This window comes from Portunus trituberculatus, chromosome 49 (assembly GCF_017591435.1).
Source record: "Portunus trituberculatus isolate SZX2019 chromosome 49, ASM1759143v1, whole genome shotgun sequence".
Taxonomy (NCBI): Eukaryota; Metazoa; Arthropoda; class Malacostraca; order Decapoda; family Portunidae; genus Portunus; species Portunus trituberculatus.
The window spans coordinates 15,008,672-15,027,696 of record NC_059303.1 but is presented as its reverse complement, the minus strand read 5'-3'; the positions used below and the strand labels follow the sequence as shown (position 1 = coordinate 15,027,696).

The 19,025-nt window shown below is 40.2% G+C and overlaps 2 protein-coding genes across 8 annotated transcripts in view; one reads left to right on the top strand and one right to left on the bottom strand.

Moving 5' to 3' along the window:
- The window catches only part of LOC123499161, a 40,446-nt gene extending 35,148 nt beyond the window's left edge, over positions 1-5,298 (top strand). For 2 of the 3 annotated variants that reach the window (XM_045246848.1, XM_045246847.1), the window contains exons 5-7: positions 1,750-1,876; positions 2,027-2,113; positions 2,519-5,298. In XM_045246848.1, the coding sequence (XP_045102783.1) occupies positions 1,750-1,876; positions 2,027-2,113; positions 2,519-3,770 (1,466 nt within the window). In that variant the 3' untranslated portion in view covers positions 3,771-5,298. The remainder of the gene's footprint in view (positions 1-1,749; positions 1,877-2,026; positions 2,114-2,518) is intronic. The other variant, XM_045246849.1, reaches the window with a different exon arrangement.
- A 222-nt stretch (positions 5,299-5,520) lies between these two features.
- Positions 5,521-18,685, bottom strand: LOC123499165 (casein kinase II subunit alpha). 5 transcript variants are annotated; one of them, XM_045246860.1, is made up of 9 exons: positions 18,417-18,685; positions 12,729-12,768; positions 9,954-10,092; positions 9,710-9,821; positions 9,277-9,489; positions 8,700-8,894; positions 8,367-8,569; positions 7,719-7,952; positions 5,521-7,248 (listed from the first exon to the last, which is right to left on the bottom strand). In XM_045246860.1, exons 2-8 carry the CDS (start codon positions 12,742-12,744, stop codon positions 7,724-7,726), a joined length of 1,107 nt encoding a protein of 368 aa, XP_045102795.1. In that variant the 5' UTR covers positions 12,745-12,768; positions 18,417-18,685; the 3' UTR covers positions 5,521-7,248; positions 7,719-7,723. The 5 variants fall into 5 exon arrangements, with proteins under 5 accessions (XP_045102795.1, XP_045102797.1, XP_045102798.1 ...); XM_045246862.1 differs by lacking the exon at positions 12,729-12,768 and adding an exon at positions 17,589-17,640 and having other exon boundaries at positions 18,417-18,684; XM_045246863.1 differs by lacking the exon at positions 18,417-18,685 and adding an exon at positions 10,923-10,986.
- Between the last annotated feature and the right edge of the window lie 340 nt (positions 18,686-19,025).

The following is a 19,025-nucleotide window of genomic DNA, read 5'->3' as shown; positions in this document are numbered from 1 at the left end:
CTCAGACGCATTTTTTTACTATGTCTTTAGGGTATGATTAAACAATTTCATTTGCATTAAGAAGGGTCTATGGATGTCAGAAGATTAATGGCTAGAGTCTTAACTATTCTAATCACAACATATATATCTGAAGCCGTTTAAAATAGCTAAACAGTAACCAGAATGAATATGAAAACGCGGCACAGTACTAAAAGGGTTAATAGACATGACTGCGAGATTGACTTTTCGTGCAAACTTATAAAAGATTTAACACACACACACACACACACACACACACACACACAGTTCCTAGGTATTAGTGACTCATTTCTTTCTCCCTATACACACATCACATGTATATATACGTAGTTATCTATACGTACCTACACGCTGTACACATATACGATTGCCATCCGTGCTATCTGTTTGTCTGTTTGTTTGTAAAAGTGAAGGCGAGCGCGATGGTGGTAGATTCTCTCTCTCTCTCTCTCTCTCTCTCTTACACAAATCGTTTCGTAGCGTCACATTCGCAAACACATAAACATGATTTGCACACACACACACACACACACACACACACACTGAGAGGGTGACTGGCCTCTTTTACGCTCTCTTGATATTTGATTCATTGTAATAAAGATATTTTAATGATATTTGTTTAGAGAGAGAGAGAGAGAGAGAGAGAGAGAGAGAATTTAAATCGACATACAGTAAATGAAGCTCTTTCTGTATCATTAATATTTTGTCCATACTCGGAGTGATAAAGAGAAACGGGTCGGAGAAGAAAAGAAAGGAGGAATGGAGGGAGGGAAAGAAAAGGAGCAAGAGGGAGGGAAGAGAGGTGTGACAGGTCTCTCTCTCTCTCTCTCTGATTATTTACGATGCTTCAAAACTATTTTCGCGGGGGGGGAGGGAGGAGAGGGAGGGATCAAAGGGGGGGGAAAAGCTCAAAATAGTGGTGTGGTGTGCCGTCTACCCCCCTCCTCCCCATGACACACCCCCCATTCTCTCTCTCTCTCTCTCCAACTATATACCACGTGTACGTATACCTATAGGCGACACCTTTATGTGTACCTAACACACACACACACACACACACGACTTAGTACATATTATTGTTATTATTTTTTTTACATCCGTTCGTGTACTCTCTCTCTCTCTCTCTCTCTCTCTTCTACACCATGCGTTTTATTGTCCTTTTATTTTATCTTTCTACATTTTTATTTTTCACCTAATAAGTCAGAGAGTGTTCTTTACCTCTGTTACAAGAATAAATGAATGAAAGTTTTGTCCGGGAAGTGTTTCGAAGTTACTGTTTTCATTTCTGTTTGCATTCGTAATCTTTCCTTTTTTTCATGATTTGCGTGAAGTTGACTGTTGCTATGTGTGTTTGTTTGCTCGTTCTATTTTACTACCCTTTTTATTCCCTTCTACCTCCTTTCTCCTTCACCACATGCCCTCTTCCTTAATTCTTTCTATTTCTTTCCATTTCCTTTTTCTTGACTGATTTTTTTCTTACCTCATTATCTCTTCGTTTCCTCTCTGGCCCCCTCCTCTTCATACGACTAAATTGATGCAATGCTATCAGTCAATCACTGTCTCTGTATCTATTCCGTATGTTTCCCATTTTCCTTTTCTTTGTTTTGTGTTCTCATTTCTCCCTTCTCACCATCTTTCCTTCCTCTCTTACTTCTCCTATTCATATGATTGAGCTGCTGGCATATCTTCAGTCAATATTTCATCCTGTCTTTGCATCTCTTCCATGTGCAGGTTATGGACACATTTCCCCGCGGACAAGATTGGGCAAGATGGTTACAATATTCTATGCAATCATTGGTATCCCACTTATGCTGCTCTGCCTCACCAACATAGGAGATGCCATGGCCTCCTCCTTCAGGTCAGCGACAGGGACAGTAGCATAAGACAATAACCAGTGCTAAATGTTTACTTAGATGTGGAATCCCATCACCAGTAGATTAATTTTGCTTTTAGTAGTAGTCTTAATTTTGTGGTGTGTGAACAAACTGTCACATTCTTGCCTCTTCAGGTTCATGTACCGGCGAGTGTGCTGTGTTTGCTGCAGCAAAAATCAGGAGGCAGAGGAGGAGTCACCCCTCACCAACCCAACCAACAGGTGATGTCAGCATGAGGAGGGTAGGAGGAATCTTCCATTGTCCTTTTGAAATGCTCTAAGCTTACTTGTATGTGTCATGTCATTCACTCCAATACAGATTACTTGCTGCAGATAATCAAATCTTGATTTCTAAGGTTCTTTAGAACTATACTTTATTTTAGGTTTTCTTGTATTTGCTTTAAAAATTCTACTGAGATTTCTAACGGTTTTGATCCAGTCAGCCTATGTCATCCTCTCAACACTTTTCTTGTTGATGTCTTAATGAACAGGCATTATTTTTTGGTCTTATCTATATGATACATTTCTTTTCATCTATTTTGAAATCAATGTATAGGTTTAGTATGAACTTAACAGATATTGCCCCTATCTGTTTGTATATTGCTGACCAGAGACTGTCCCCTACAGCAGTGGATCTGGTGAGCCCGTTGAGCCACCACCCTACACACCCCCACCAAAGTACAAGCCAAGCCGCAGGAACATGCTCATCTCACCCCCAATATCTGCCACCATCCACCGGGGATCAGACAACCCTCTCAAGCCCCCTATGCTGGAGCCTCCCTCTAACCCATCCTCCAAGGCCTCCACCCCTAGGCCTCCCCGGCCCCTCCACTCCCAGCTCACTCTTAACGATATCGAGGCAAATCGCATCGTGGCAGAGTGTGCTGCTTACACCAAGACGCCCGTGCCTGGCATGATCATCCCTCCCTCCCCAGAACATTCCCAAAATGAATGCCACGACTACGAGATGCTGCCACCCACAATGCACGTCTCTCCGCCTGCTACCAGCCGCCACACTCCAGATCCGTCCACCCCATCCACACCACTCAGCAAAGACGCACCACCTGCTGAGTGGACAGGACCCAAGGAGAATGGTGGCCCTCATATTGTAATTGAGGAGCACTTTGAACGCTCACCTTCCAATTCATCCACCCGGCCAGGCTCCCCGGCCCTCACCACCTCCACCCACCATGCCTCCAGCATGTCCCTGGCAGTCAGCAGCAGTGTAAGTCGTCCCTGGCCACCCTCCACACCAGGAGGACTGATACCTTATAGCAATGGAGCTGAGGAAGCACCACAACACATCGTGGGGAGACAGCCACCACGCTCCCCTGGCAAGACCTTGGTGGTGTACAATACACTCTCAGGCGATGCCCTCCTAGAGCAGAGCAAGGTGGCACGCAGAATGGCCCTCATGAATAAAGGAGGGTTTGGTCAAGCTCGTCAAGATGCAACAACAGTCTTTACGGATCCAGTCTCTGGCCAGGCTGTGAATGGGGACATGCTTGGCCTCAGCTACCGCCCCATCCCTCCAGACACCTCAGATGCTGACAACAGAGTGCCCATTCCCATTGTGCTGGCCTTTGTGGCCTCCTACCTCGGTGTGGGGGCACTGCTCTTCACGTGGCTGGAGGGCTGGTCCTTGATGGATGCTGGCTACTTCTGCTTCATCACTCTCTCCACTATAGGATTTGGTGACTTTGTACCTGGCAAGTCTCTGGGTTATGAGACCCAGGAAGCTCAAATCAAGCTGGTGACAGGCTCCTTGTATCTCATGTTTGGCCTGGCTGTTCTAGCAATGTCCTTCAATCTGGTACAGGAGGAGGTGGTCATCAAGTGTAAGGCCTTTGCTCTTTGGATTGGTCTCATGAAGGAGTGAACCAACTCTCCAAACAACTCTGAACTGTCATTAGTGAATAGTGATGATACAAAACCCAGTGTGATTCCAGTATTTGACATTATCTTATAAGAACTCAGTCTGATTCCATAAAACTGAGTTCCGTGTCATGTGGTGTTGAGATAACTGTGGTAAAATGTTCCAACCCCTACAAGTCCATTCCCTGTACCTGTAAGCAGGAGGTTAACAATCATTTCCATGATGTCTATCAAGACTCATCCATTATTGTTGTTTCCCATCTGAACTCAAGGATGGAAACCACATTATCAAAAATTAAATATGAAGAAATTCAAGACATTGCTAATGCCATGAGTTTCACATATTGAAAAGACAGTAGAGCTGTTTTTTGCTTAGCACCTGTCTTCTTATGGTTTCCACAATACCCCTTTCTCATTACCATCAACTGTTCAGATCTGAAGACTTCTGGCTGTGATAACTTTCAACACTGCTCTGCTTTGGCTGCCAGTGAACTGTTTCCCAATGCTCCAACATAAAAATATATTCCAGTGTGTGTAGATTTTAACATTCATGTTCATTAAGAAGAATCTTTTGATATGATTGACTATTTACACTGAATACTGGCGCTCATTATTAGTTCACCAATAGCCATTACAGCTCTAAGTACTTACTTCAGTACTAAAATACATAGAATTATGACCATATATACTGTACTAGTATCAAGTTTGCAGGCTCTTTAATACCTATAGGAATGTTTTTATATAGGCTACATCCTTCCCCTAAACTACTAATACTTGTGTAGGAGAGGCTGAGGCTGGAAAACTGTGATTCTTCTATGTATCATGTAGAGAATAGGGTTTGTCTGTGACTGACTTGTGAAATGCCAGTTTGAAAGATGTATGACTGTGACCCACTTCTCCTAGCATTCACTATGTACCGCAAGTTATAATAATTCTGGTATCTGTCAACTTGAATCCCAAAATTACAATCCAATATATTTTCTATAATACTTGCCAAATGAACATATATAATTTGCTTTCAGAATTTCAAATTACACAAATGTACAATATTCAAAACAAATTTATAGAAAAATTAATTTCAGTATATCACAAGGTATTTTTAGCATTATGTAGTAACTGTTCCTCAGCAGACATACCATCCAACACACTACTGCCATCACTACCAATGAGTCACATTCTTGAATAAGTCTGCCGTACACTCCACAGCTGCGCTTCAAGGTCGCCTGCTTCCTGCCTCACACCCAGCTTGCTTCACCAGTACTTCAGGTCTATTGTAGTGTGTTAAGATATACTTCATAGTTCTAAGTTCCTTTCCTAGTAAACTGTTATGAATATATTAGTATGCCATGAAATTTTTACATTCTTTCCACATCATTGTTATATGTTTATATTTCTGTACATAGTTATTGGGATTCCATGTGTGAGTGCATGTTTTCCCTTCCATTCTCATCACCCTGCACTGAACCTCACCCTTGTCAATGTCATGTGGATCCACATTATTGGTCACATTTGTAATAAAATTATTTCCCATTGAAGTTGTTTACAAATCAAATCATATCTTCCATCCATTACAACTACCTCTTATAACTTTTCACTTTTTTTTTTATATATAATGATCAGTTCCAAGAAAACACTTCAGATTAGATCTGGGAAACAGTAAATGTCAATTATATCTACAAGCCAACCTTTGTGTCTCAATCCCTGGGAGGAGGATTGACTTCTGCTGGGATGTGGGGGTTCATATAAAATAAAGCTATTCAAAGGAAGTTTTATTTGTTATGCAATGCTTGGTAAAAATTGCAATGATAGGTTGTTATATCACTGGGAAAAAGAAGATGGCCTTGTGGTAATAACAATAAAAAATATCTTCATTAAATAGAGGGCTGTGGTCTGTCATTAGGCTTTGCAACTAAGGAGGTAAAAATTTTACTTGAACCACAGTGAAGGTGAACACTGCACATTAAACTTGGTTCCTAAAGCTTTGAAAAGAAATACTGGCATTAGCTGGATGATGATTAACTTAATGCATAATGCTTTCCTTCCCTTAGGAATGATGTGTTCAGTAACCGCATCAGAGATATGTAAAACTTGAGTTTGCAAAAAGGTATTTAAAAAAATAGTACAGCAAAATCAGAATTAAGATAGAAAGTCCCTTTGGAAATTAGAATACATAGATATATAATGCATTTTCACTATCAAATAACTTAAGTCAGTTTGACTAAAGCTACTTTTCTCTCAATTTCAAAATCCTTCACATCAATGAGGATTTAGCTAACAGAAAATAACATCTTGGAAACATTAACATGACCAAGCTGAGGTAGCCAGCATGGCTAGACTGGGGACCATACTCCTAGACAGGAAGCATCAGTGTTCCTTCTTATGGCTCATTCAAACCACTTAGATTAATGGGGAGAGGGAGGGGAGGCGAGATTTCCTTATACGTACATACTCCACTATCCACAAAACAATTGCTCGTCTTCGATATAGCATTGTACGTCCCCTAATGCCAATTCTCTAATGGTTCTATGGTACAGGAAACATTGTAACAAAAAAATTTGGTAACATCCTTAGGTCATTTCAAATGAAATATGAGTTATGTACAGACATGATATTGATAACTTGATGCAATACAGCTAAGTGCACATAATACATACTGTAGTAATCTGCACCAAGACACTGGCTGGTTCCACTAAGCCTTCTTCTGCTTTGGTCATCAAACAGTTTGGGTGATATAACAATGATCCTAAATTTGAATAATGCTGATGGAAAAAAGCTTCCAGTCCATAACTTCTATGAGTGTTCACAAAATGCATTCTTGTGGGGTGTCAATGGATGCAATTTGTCCAGTGGCAAGATTATGATGATCACATGTAGTAAAAGGTTCTCCCACACCTTGGGGAAGCAGCTGCGTGTGTAGCACGTCTGGTAAGTGTAACGTGACGTGGAATCACAGTATCTACAAACCCTGTTTTAACGGTATAAGTAAAGATTTTTGATAAATTGCATAAAATCTTCCACTTCCGGCTAATAGGTTATGCAAGACCTACAGAACAAAATCCAAACAAAATCACTCCAAGGACACTCCACACTGCACACACCTTCCAACCTCAATGATGTGCATCTCGATGATGCTTCCAAACCGTAGCATGCCTCCACATGTACACACACATGCACACACACAAGAGAAACACACACACTTACACGCACAAGGCTATTCATACATGCATGCTCATTTCATTTTCCTGTTACACTTGATCATATATATATATACATATATGTAGATATATATATGTTCATAAATATATACAACCAGTGCTGAATTTGTGTTCCATATCCTAACAAATTGAGGCTGGGTCGTGTGAGGAAGACCCTGGGTGATAGGTGCAGCACTCTTCACAGAATCAGCTCGAAGGCCCCAACTTCATTTCATTCCCCCATAAGGCTGGGCAACACTAATGGTTGGTTGACTGATACGGCACTGCCTGCAACAGAAGAGTCACTGTACTCCATGAATTCACTGTTTTTTTCTCCTCTCTCTTGGACTTATCCAAATTATATGATGTTGAGAAAAATCTATATAAAAAAAAGTGAAGTGAAAAATGTCATAAGAAAAAGTATATACTGCACTCTACTGAATGAATCCACTGGTCTTTTTTCTCTTGGACCTAATCAAAATTATACAAGATGGATGAGATATTCAACATTCAAAACAAAAAAGAAAGAAAATAAAATGTAGGCATCAGTAGAAGCCGGATATGCACTTGTGGTCTGTCACACTGGGTCAGATAAGATCAAAGCTTCAGAGTAATGGTCAGCGAACATTTGCGAAAGCTGGCAAATTCAACCTAGCGGGAACTCAGCCAACACTTTCTAGTTCTCACATCGGCCTTTTATCATCATCCACAGGACAGACACAGACACAAGTGCAAATGGTGAGACTCCAGGCACTTACCAAGTCTACTCGGACACCCCACTGAGAGCTGGAGGAGCAGGGGTGGGGGAGCTCATGTGACGCCCCTGTTCCTTCACGATGGGGTAGAAGTAAGGGTGCTCCATGGCCTCGTGAGCTGTGAGGCGCTCCTGGTGATCGTAACGGAGTAGCTTGTCCAGGAAGTCAAGTGCCTCAGGTGATACTAGATGCTGATTTTCACTATGGACAAAACGCTCCCACCGCTTTCGAGAATGTCTGTTAGGAAAGTGACAGAACACTGAGCCAACAGCAATAAACAATTATCATAACATGACTAAAGGTGGGAAAGCTTAAATAAGCACTGAAGGTAAATATCAATAACTTCTGAGAATGCTTGCAATACCAGCATAGCAAAGTGACAATACAATTTACTACTACAAAATAAGAATACTTAAACAAATTACTAGAGTAATGCCAGCTCTCATAACAAAATAGATTGGAAAACAGAAATTAATAATGAGATAAAATCAATAATTTTTATGAATGTTCTAAGAATGTTTGCAAGCAAAACGGTACCCCAGTGAGACAAAATTAATTTACTAATATAGAATAAGAACAATACTGAAATTAGCAAAGTAATGTCAGATAGTATAAGAAAATATCAACTTAATTATAGCACATTAAGCTTACCTTCCAAGGATATCATTGAACCTCGGGTCAAGTTCGATTTGATACTTCTCAACATACTCATAGAGCTCCTCGGTGCCCAAGACCTTAGCAATTCGTACCAACTGATCATAGTTGTCATGGCCGTGGAAGAAAGGCTCCTTGCGGAATATCATACTTGCAAGCATACATCCCAATGACCACATGTCAAGTGAGTAATCATACATCTGGAAATAAATTGCTTCATACAGTATGGAGCAATTTACATATGATTAATTTCGAAAGGGCCATACATCACAACATATCAAATGAAGCAATGGGCAGTCTCCCTAAGCATACAGAAAACTTAGCACTGACCTGATAATCTACTAGAAGCTCTGGTCCCTTGAAGTACCTGGAGGCCACCCTAACGTTATACTCCTGGTTGGGATGGTAAAACTCCGCCAGCCCCCAGTCAATGAGGCGAAGTTTCCGGTGTTCATGGTCAATCATGACATTATGGGGCTTGACATCTCTGTGCATTATACCCATACTATGACAATAATCTAGGGCCTGCAAGGAATTAATTATTGTTAGAGGAAAGCATCAAACTTCTACGATAATGAGAAATTATAAAAATAACTGCTGTTGTTGTTTGGGGGAGGGGGAAGAGCATGCAGTTCTTGAAGAAAGGTGCTGGGATATTCCTTAAATATTGATTCATGATGAAATGTCAACATTCTTGTGCATGTTTTAAGATGTCAACAAAGAATGAAGCAACTGCTGAGTGCAAGATGTGAACTTATGAAAACAATGCTACAGACGACCGGTGGAACACATGAATATTAATGTCCACACACATACTGCCTGCACGCCCACCTGCGCATGCATGCACGCACGCATGCACACATGCACACGCGCGCACACACACACACACACACAAGGATAGAGGCACCTTTATTAGCTCATAGAGGTAGTATCTGATGTCGTAGTCATTTAGAGTCTGGTACAGCTGCTTGAAGTCTGTGTTGTTGACATGCTCAAAGACCAGCGCCGGGGTGCGGGAGACTGGGTCCTTCACCACTGCCTGCAGGATGATGATGTTGGTCCCGCCCCGCAGGTTTTCTAATATCTTTATTTCTCTCTTGATTTTTTTCTTCTTAACCGGCTGGAAGTGAAAAACATTATTTTAGTTGTGTACGTACCTTCCTTTTTTTTACTTCAGTCTCTCAGACTAGTGTAAAGAACAATTCTACACAAAAACAAAAGCACAAATATCAAATATATAAATCTTATGAGAAAATTCTTTCACTTTAACTACCATACTTCCAAAGTTGAAGATTTATTCCCTGCCACTTTGATTGCTTCCCGGCAGATGAAACACTTACCTTAAGAATCTTGACGACACACTTTTCATTGTTGTTGATGTTAACTGCCTCAAATACTTCAGAATATTTGCCTCTACCTAGTTTTCTTACTAGCTGATAATCATCTTGTTGCCTGAAAATATGGAGAAATTATATGGAAACATTCTGACATGGAATTCAATCTTTAGAAGTATGTAATTTCAGTATGTACCTAACTATAACATGATTGCTTCTGTTCTGAAGATGCATGCAGCAGCAAACTCACCCCCACTCTATAACATGAGATTCATAGTCCCAGTACTCATGTGGTCTGTGGGCATTGACATCTGCATACACTCTCGCACGGCTTGCTAGTGGCATCTTGTGGAGGCCCCTGTACACCGTCCTACCAAACCCAGCCAGGTCTGCAGGAGGAAAAACACCTAACCTCACCACACGTCTGAAACTACAGGTCTTAAAAATCTAAGCTGAAATTATGAAATATGAAAGATATCCAGGAAATTAGATTCAAGATGGCATGATGTGCTGGCTCATGTCAATAGAGAGAAAAATTTTGCCAGTTTAAGGTGACACTATGTGAGAATAAGAGTTGTAAGAAGAATAAGGATAATCAAGTAGGTCATAACTCTGTGTTGGCCACACTCAGTGCCAGGTCCATTACACAACCAGTTGGGCAATACCTATGTGTGTGTTGTGAAATTGCCATCATGTCATGCAGGAATAGGTGAGAGAAAACCAGGAATTCCTTAGCAGTTCACAATGGTGCCTGCCATGAACCTGCACTTAGTAAAGCAGTGTTGAGCACTTCACTAAATACATGATGTACAGATACAAATCAAGAGCGGTGTCCCTTATGCTCATATCTACCTACAGCCAAATCTGACTAAGACTACTGGTATGTTGTACTCTGCAAGATATATGCTCTCTATCAATGTCATGCTTTGAAGTGACCTCAACAATTAGACTGTATGGAAGGAACAGTGTATAAGAAGCCAAAGATACTGTCTGATGGTGTTGAGAGTTTGAGAATGGTGCACAAAGCCAATTGTTTCCGATAGTGTAAAATGAGTGGTATTAATGTTAAGAGCCTTGACAATAATAATACAGTCATGAAAGAGTTCATGACTCTTGCATCTCATCAAGTATACTGGTAAAAGCATTATGACATGTGCTTTAGTTAGTGGTGAACAGAACTCAGCAAACTTAGAGGTGCTAAGAAAAGGTAGAAACTTTCTTTAAACTTGCAATCCTGCTGCTCGGTTCCAACATCTGCCACTGGTTTAGCACGGAGCTCATTCCTAAAAACAAGTAAATGAAAAATAACTCTAATCTTATTTCAACATTTCCACGATCTAATATGACTGTCTCCGTACGTGTACCATACCGGCATATGTGTGTCTGCATATGTCAGTTCTCAGAGCTAATTGTTAAAACTTCACAAGCTATCACAAGGAAAAGAGGGGATAGAGACAGCCTTCCTCCTGATAGGCCACTCACTAACTCTATAATCCTCTCAACACGTCACCACTAACCATGTATCACACTCACTCACACCTGCCACTACTTGACACACATTCACCCACCACACTTCATTCTTCCTCTAACACTGAAGTCCATTTCATCCAGGTATCCAGGCTGTAATGATTCACTCAATACATATCATCTATAGCTTGTGAAGATGAATCATTAGTCTGCATTCATTTAAAGTGTAACATTGTAAAAATCATAACCAAACCATAATAAGAAAGATGTGAGGCTTTCATCTACATACAGTGAAGATTAAAGCCATAGTCACATGAGCACTTTTCCTGGTAATACAATGCTAGGAACATAAAGTGGGCTTGAATTCAGCAATTAATATTTTGTTCCTGCCTTGGATCATGCACATTATTGATGGTTGTGTCTTGGTTAAAGCCATTATAATCCAACCCTGACTCATTACTATAACCTAACAATAATAAAAAAATAAAAAAAATGAAATAACATCTAAATTCATCAACCTAACCTAACAAAATCCTCCTCTATTGAATATATTAAATCAACACCCACTCTATTAATTTTACACACTCTAATCTTATCTCAAAATAACAGAAAAACATAAATTTAACCATACACACTATCTTTTGTCTTCAAGAGCCACAGATGACTACAAAGACTTCTTACTTCTTTGCTTCACCTTCACTAGGCAAGCTACTACTAAACATGCCATCAAGCCTTCAGTCTTGTTGTTGTAGTGTAAAGCCATAAGGTCCTGTACAGATCCCATGAACCCTGGTGATGTTCTATAAGGGTATCATGTGGTGGTTGTCCTGTCTTCTACAGAAAGGAACAGGTGAGGCAAATGACAGTGGATCATCATGATGGGTGGACATCTGGTTCCACTAAGAGGTTAGGCAAGTCAGGTGTCTTCTGCCTTGAACTGATGTTATTTGGACTGTTGGTGGTCTTTACTATCAGGTACAGCTAACCTCATGACTCAATTAAATGAAGAAGTTCAACTACTACTAAAGCTCTGCAATGTTCATGTCACAAGAAAATAACTCAATATTGACTCAGGATATCATAGTGACTCAACATTGCCGAAAAGTGCTCGTGTGACCGCGCCTTAAGAGAAACTCCCTTAGTTTAAAAACAGACCTAAATACTGAAGAAAGTCAACTCTCAGTAATGGAAGCAACACTTCCTCAGAGAGAGAGAGAGAGAGAGAGAGAGAGAGAGAGAGAGAGAGAGAGAGAGAGAGAGAGAGAGAGAGAGAGAGAGAGAGAGAGAGAGAGAGAGAGAGGGAGGGGAGGGGGGGATGCTGATTTCACAGACAGCATGTATGAAGTAACTCTTCACCTTACAACTGTCCTAATTAGAAGAGGAGGAAATAAACCCCTTGGGGAGCTCAGGCTTTCACTACCAGACAAACATTTTCACAGACTGTCTCCTACACTCACTACACATTCTGTTAAGCTTTTAAAGTTCAGTGGTTGCCTGAGAGGAGAAAAACTGCTGAGTGGGTGTAAATATCAACAGAAAACATAATGTTACTAAATACCTCTTTTGTGATTCATGGTCCTTCACGGCACTTCCAAATCCTGAGAACCAAATAGCACTTTTGATAGAGCATGTATTTTTGTCTTTTCACTTGACACACGTACACAAACACACATTGACACACACCATCACTATCACCACCACCACCACCACTGCCACCACTACACACTCCTGGCCAGTTAGTTGTTCTGACCTCCTTTCTCTCACACTTCCCCCTCTTACATGAACTTGGATTCTAGCGGTACCCTACTGCCACACCACCTACTACACTCCCTCACTCATCCTCTGCCACCAAGGGGGTATAAGGTCTGCTCTGATAAGATAGTGCCACTTTAATCTATGAGAATGTGGCACAGTACTTTCACCAGCCAGAGGTGCTCTTCAACTGAGGGATGATGCAATATCCTGCCTTATCTCTCCTGAGGCAGCGTGGATATTCACATGTACATGGTATGGTTAGTCATGTTCCAGTGTTACCAAAACAAGTCTGTGTCACCATAACTCCCTGCAAAGTGACGATGCAACTCCCTCCCTCATGTGTGTCTGTGTGCCACGTAAGTTTTTGTGTGTGTTTATCTATGTGTGTGAGAGTATGTGTGTGTGTGTGTTTATACAAGTGTACAAACTCCAGAAAAAAAATATTTTGACAGTTGCTAATGGCATAGTGAACATCTGTGGTCAAAAGGTTACTATTTCAAGCCTTTGCACTGTTCACTGCATTAAAAACTGGTTAAGAGACAGGAATGAAAACAGGTTTGATGAATTCAGAAAAAAAAAAATGTCAAGTATCCATGATTCTAATTATCTTACATCCTGTTTACTGAATTAGAGAGAGAGAGAGAGAGAGAGAGAGAGAGAGAGAGAGAGAGAGAGAGAGAGAGAGAGAGAGAGAGAGAGAGAGAGAAATACATATCAAACAGTTATTTCTAACTTAATATAATGATGTCTTCAATGTAACACTACTCAATACCTCTATAGCTTAATCAACAAAAACTAAAAGCACAATATTTAGACAGCCACACAGACACACATGCATATACAAAAAAAAGAATAAATAAATAAATAAAAAATAATAACAAATAAATAATAAAAAAAAAAAACTAAATAAATAAATAAATAAATAAGATGGCAGTAACAATCTCTGCAGAGTAAACAAGACAAGATCTGCATTAAAGGAGAAGTAGCAGAAATCAAACAGCAAGCCTTGTCTGACAGTAGTATAGATAAAAACAGCCCTATAGTCCCACCTGACCCATGACTATATCACCTCAGCCTGCCACACACCACACTAAGCTGGTCTGAAGCAGGATGTATGCAGAGCACCAGTGAGGATGAAAGACTGCCTGTGCAAGGGTCATGAAGGCACCTCTTTACCACACTCTCTGTTAAGTAACAACTGAAGGCAGCCAATGAATGGAGTAAGCTGTGTGGAGTCAATGAGCTGTCTGTATCTGAGCTGGTTATAGTGAGTGCTTATCTGACTTTGTCCTACTATGAGTGACTCTTTGCCGGGCCAATACTGGGTTCCCAGGGTGACTAGCCATCAAAAGCCAACATATTCACCTCAGTTGCTAAGAGATATTGGTTTCATAGCAGTGACATTGCCTGACATTCATGATGTATGTTAGTGTGTGTTTATCAATGTTTATAATGAAAATCTCAGTATACACTTCACAAAGTCAAGGATCTTTGTATAGGCTACATGCAAGAAAATTAACTTTATTGGTAATGATTTTGCACATCTCACTAGTCATGTCTTGAGTAGCAATTATATAATGAAGACATTCATAATATTAACTTGGCAAAAAGTTGAGTACCTCCAACCTTTCTCCTAGAACAACCCTGTGACATGAAATGGATACTTTCCTTGATCTTGTAAAACTCAGGGTTGGGAAGCCATAACTGTGCCCATACAACAAGATACATGAGGAGCACTCAGCTCATACTTCCTCTTTCATGTTGTCGTTAATTGTGTGGTTGAGAGTCATGTATGAATGTAGCACAAACAAATGTTTTCCAGATGTTGGCACTCACTAAAGGGGTAAGGAGGGGGTGGAGGCAGAGCTTGGAAGATTAGTGTGAATGTTGTAAGGCAGAGAAATGACTACAGAGATGACTTGGATGATTGCTATGGTATTGGTCACCTTGGTACTGAAGGTGAAGAGATGACAGACTTGAAATAGCTTAATATCCTCTCCTGACTACTGAACAGAGCTTTCTTGAAAAAACACATCAGTAAAAGTGACTGTGTGTCAAGGAAGAGATGGAGAGAACATTTCACTTCAATTATAAAGAGGAAATGACTGACAATAGCTCTAAGTGAAACACCTTTAGTAATAATATGGATGGTAAAATGTTGCAACACAGTGAAGAGGCATGGGAAGAGGAGCCTATAAATTAAGCCTGATAAAACAAATTGCACATGATGCTGAGGCTTGGCAGGGTGCCGTGTGACTAGGGACAGCAGACATGATGTGTCACTGCCCTTACAAAATGTTCCTACTGCTGTAACTAATGATATCAATGATGGTGGTGGTATGAAGTGTGAGGAAATAAAGAAATGCTACAGCAGAATGAGTGTTTCACCATTGCAACAAACAACTGCATCCTCTACCATAAAATCAACTACAATATAATACATACAACTAGTCAAAGCTGAACATTTCTAAAACTCCACCACAATTTCCAACACAACTTTAAAAACCGAGATAACAAAAGAAAGCTTCAAGAATGGCCTATCAATCATTACATACCTTGATTCAATATACAGTATTGCTATGTGAATAAGTAACTCATTTACTGTTGAGAGCAGTCTTCTAATATGATGCGGTAAAAGCACCACTACAATTAGGAAGCTAAAACATTGTCAAGTAAATGCCAAGGATAACAACTCTTCCTGTACTGCCAATGATCAGATTACAAGAATTATTTTGTAGTGCATTTTTATTCTTATGTGTGCGTGTCTCTAAACTTCCCTAATCTACTGCATGCCAAGCTGAATACATATCTCCTCCACTATATAATGTAATTCCCAGCCACATATAGTTTTTTAATAATTCCTGGGATAGCTACACTATATCCCAGAGTTGTGTTCTGCTTAAAGGTGTCCAGACCTACCTAAATATACACACTGCCAGGCACCTCCTCACATATTGCCTCAGGCCATTGCAAAAGAAGGATAAATCTTCATTTTGCCACAGTGAAGTGCTTGATGGTCAGCCAAGTTTTATAAAGACACTGCACATCTTATCCCACAGTATATTGGCAATCACTGTCTTTCTTTTAATTCATCGAAAACTAAATCACACCATCATTATCATAACTCTCCTCAGAAACTTTACATATAGAGTTAATTGAAAAGTAAGTTTAAAGTATCAACATAGTGGTAAAGCTAAGTTACACCAACATAGTAAAGGCAATTGAGGAATTTTGATAAGGATGAGTGCCAATCCCCATCAGTGAATAAACACCGTGATTGAGACAGTCTAATAACCTTCACAGACAAGCCCTGACCACTAACCACTGTCTAGCTCGACCTATACAAAGCAACTACCATCTCATCTTCTCAATCTTCATAAGACCTTATTCCCACTGTGTAGTAGGATCACCCGCTCGTTAACATATTCCATTTGCTTTCTATTCATTGCACCCTCTTCTTTTAGTCCAAGTTTATTTATATCACACTTCAGCATCTCATTTCATCTTCAATTCACCAGCCTCTACAATGCCACTGCAGGACAACGGCTGCTCTAGAATTTGCACAATTTGTCTCGGCAATAAACCAACTCGGTCATTATCCCAAGAATTCCTGCAACAAATACATAATACAGTTCAAACACAGCATCCCCTTAACCCTTTCACCGAAACACGAAACTATTACCTGAACCAGATGCAATATGTGAAGTCTTCATAAGTATCTACATGAAAGTTAGCGATTAAAAAAAACATACATTTTACAATTTTTTCCCCAGTTTAAAGATTGGATGTGGCTGTAGAACTAGCAAAGGTGTCTCAGAGTTATTGATAATGGAGGAAAGATGTACCAAGAGGCTGTGAAAGGGTTAAACAGTGTGACCTGACGTCTAGTTCTGGCCAGTCATTTTTTATTTATATATATATTTTTTTCATATATCATTTGGTCAGTAAGATCAGTCCTGCCCTAGTCTAAACGGTGAATGGACACAGCTTCACACCACCACTCTATATCTGTACATAAGTTTCATATTTTAACATACCACAGTCCACCTACAGTTGCGTTTCCTTTCATCCAGAGAAAACATTGCCTACATATATTCATTTAATTCATGTGTTAGCTAGGTTATATGACAGATTCTTTATCTGTTCCTACCTAAGTATCTTCTGCTTCTTCCTCATCAGTTTCTCACGTTTTGGGATCTGCCGTCACACACTTCAAGCCACTAAGCAATAGTCTACATTCATGACCCTAATAAAACAATCATGAAGTAAAGAGATAGCCCCATTCCTTTAACACATTTGTTATCATGGACAAACTAAGATGCAATACTGATCTCTTGCTTGATAAGAGTTGATGCAAAGTAGTGTTTCTATTATCAAATATAGAAAAATGGGTTAGTATATACATAAGACTATTTCAAATAACAAGGACATTTTTTTCCTACTTTTCCACAATACTAATGTTTTAAGGATCAATGTTAAAGGGAGATAAAGAAATTCTATTTTTCAAATAACAAAAACAGGAGATGCAGTTATACAAATTTTTCCTCTGATATTGAGATGTACAAATCAGGTGAAAAAATTTCTAACACTACATGGAGAAAATTTGGGGTTACAGACATGAAATACTAGAGACAGGACATTATTTCACCTCTCAGCCTCTTACCTTGGGACCACACCAGCCCTATTTGGAGGTAGAAAAGGCTCACTAACTGGACCTGAGGTAGCACAAAGCTAGTCAACATCAGATAATTCTGGCTACACCTAACCTGACATTAAAAACATCCTTGCTATGAACAATTAAAGAGATAAAGTGTTTGATTATTTGTGGATAATATATTGTAAGGCATTTCAACCAGTACCAGGTGTTATATTTCAATAGCATTTCCTAACCAAATGAATAAACCCAATAAATATTCATATTCTGAATAAATGAGGTGAGTAGACATGCACTCATTTAGCAAGTCATAGGAGAGTGTGAGTAAACCAGGTAAATATTCCTAATTTGGTAATTTTTTCAACACTAGGTGAGTGTTTCCTGACTGGGCTATTTCAGAGTGCCAGGTGAGTAAACCAGGTGAATATTTCCTAATTTGGAATTTTTTTCAGCACAGCATCACTTAAAAACAGGTTATCTTTCACTTACAAACTTATAATTAGATGAAAAGATACAAAATTTCAGCACCAGTCTCATCTCAGCGAAAACTCCAAAATAAAAAAGGGAATGAGATAAATGAATAAATTACATGAATAATGAGAATACGAGCACATGATATATACTCAATGACCTTGAACTTTGCCTCTTTCGCGCTCAAATCACCACCTGCCTATAGAAGCACACCCGATACTGCTACTACGAGCCCTGTGGCGGCAAAACCTCCACCAAAAAGCAACAGGAAGGCAGAAAAAAACAGGAAAACATGAGCGAAGAGATGAGACTGCAGCACCTGAACGCATTTTACACCCCTTCTTACATCTCCATTTCCCGACTTACCTATAACATTCCTGAAAGCGATCTTGAGTTACAGGTCTTCCAAAATGCCTTGTACACCGGTATCCAGTCAGTAAGGTATGGAGTTTAGTCAGAAAGTCGGTGAAAATGGAGGGAGAAGTGGGAGGTGTGTGCCGGTCTGCTCAATATGGCCGTCGCGGGGCAGTGGCGGGCTGGGGCTCAATGTGGCCGTCCCTCTAAGGGCTATTGGAAGCTGCTCCACGCGGCCAACAGATGGCTCTACACGTCCTCCTCAGCCCCCTCCACACCTGGCCCACCACGCCACCACACCCGACACACCACGGACACGATAGATAATAAGAGGAAAGACCTACGGGAATGAGTTATAAAGAGTAATGGTGATATTCCTAAACGTTCGGTCATGTGCGGGGTTGTCATACGCATCCCTCTGCCGCTCCCTCGCCGCCACACCCGCTACTTATACAAACGTTGCAGTTCCCTAATGGTCGCAAATTGATGGATATTTTAACTCCCTACTGCGGGTATAGATGACACTGATGTATTAGATATGAACATTACGGCCAGGTTTAAGAAATATACGCGTAAATTTCAAAATGCATAATCTGTACCAGCGCTGGTGATGAAATATAC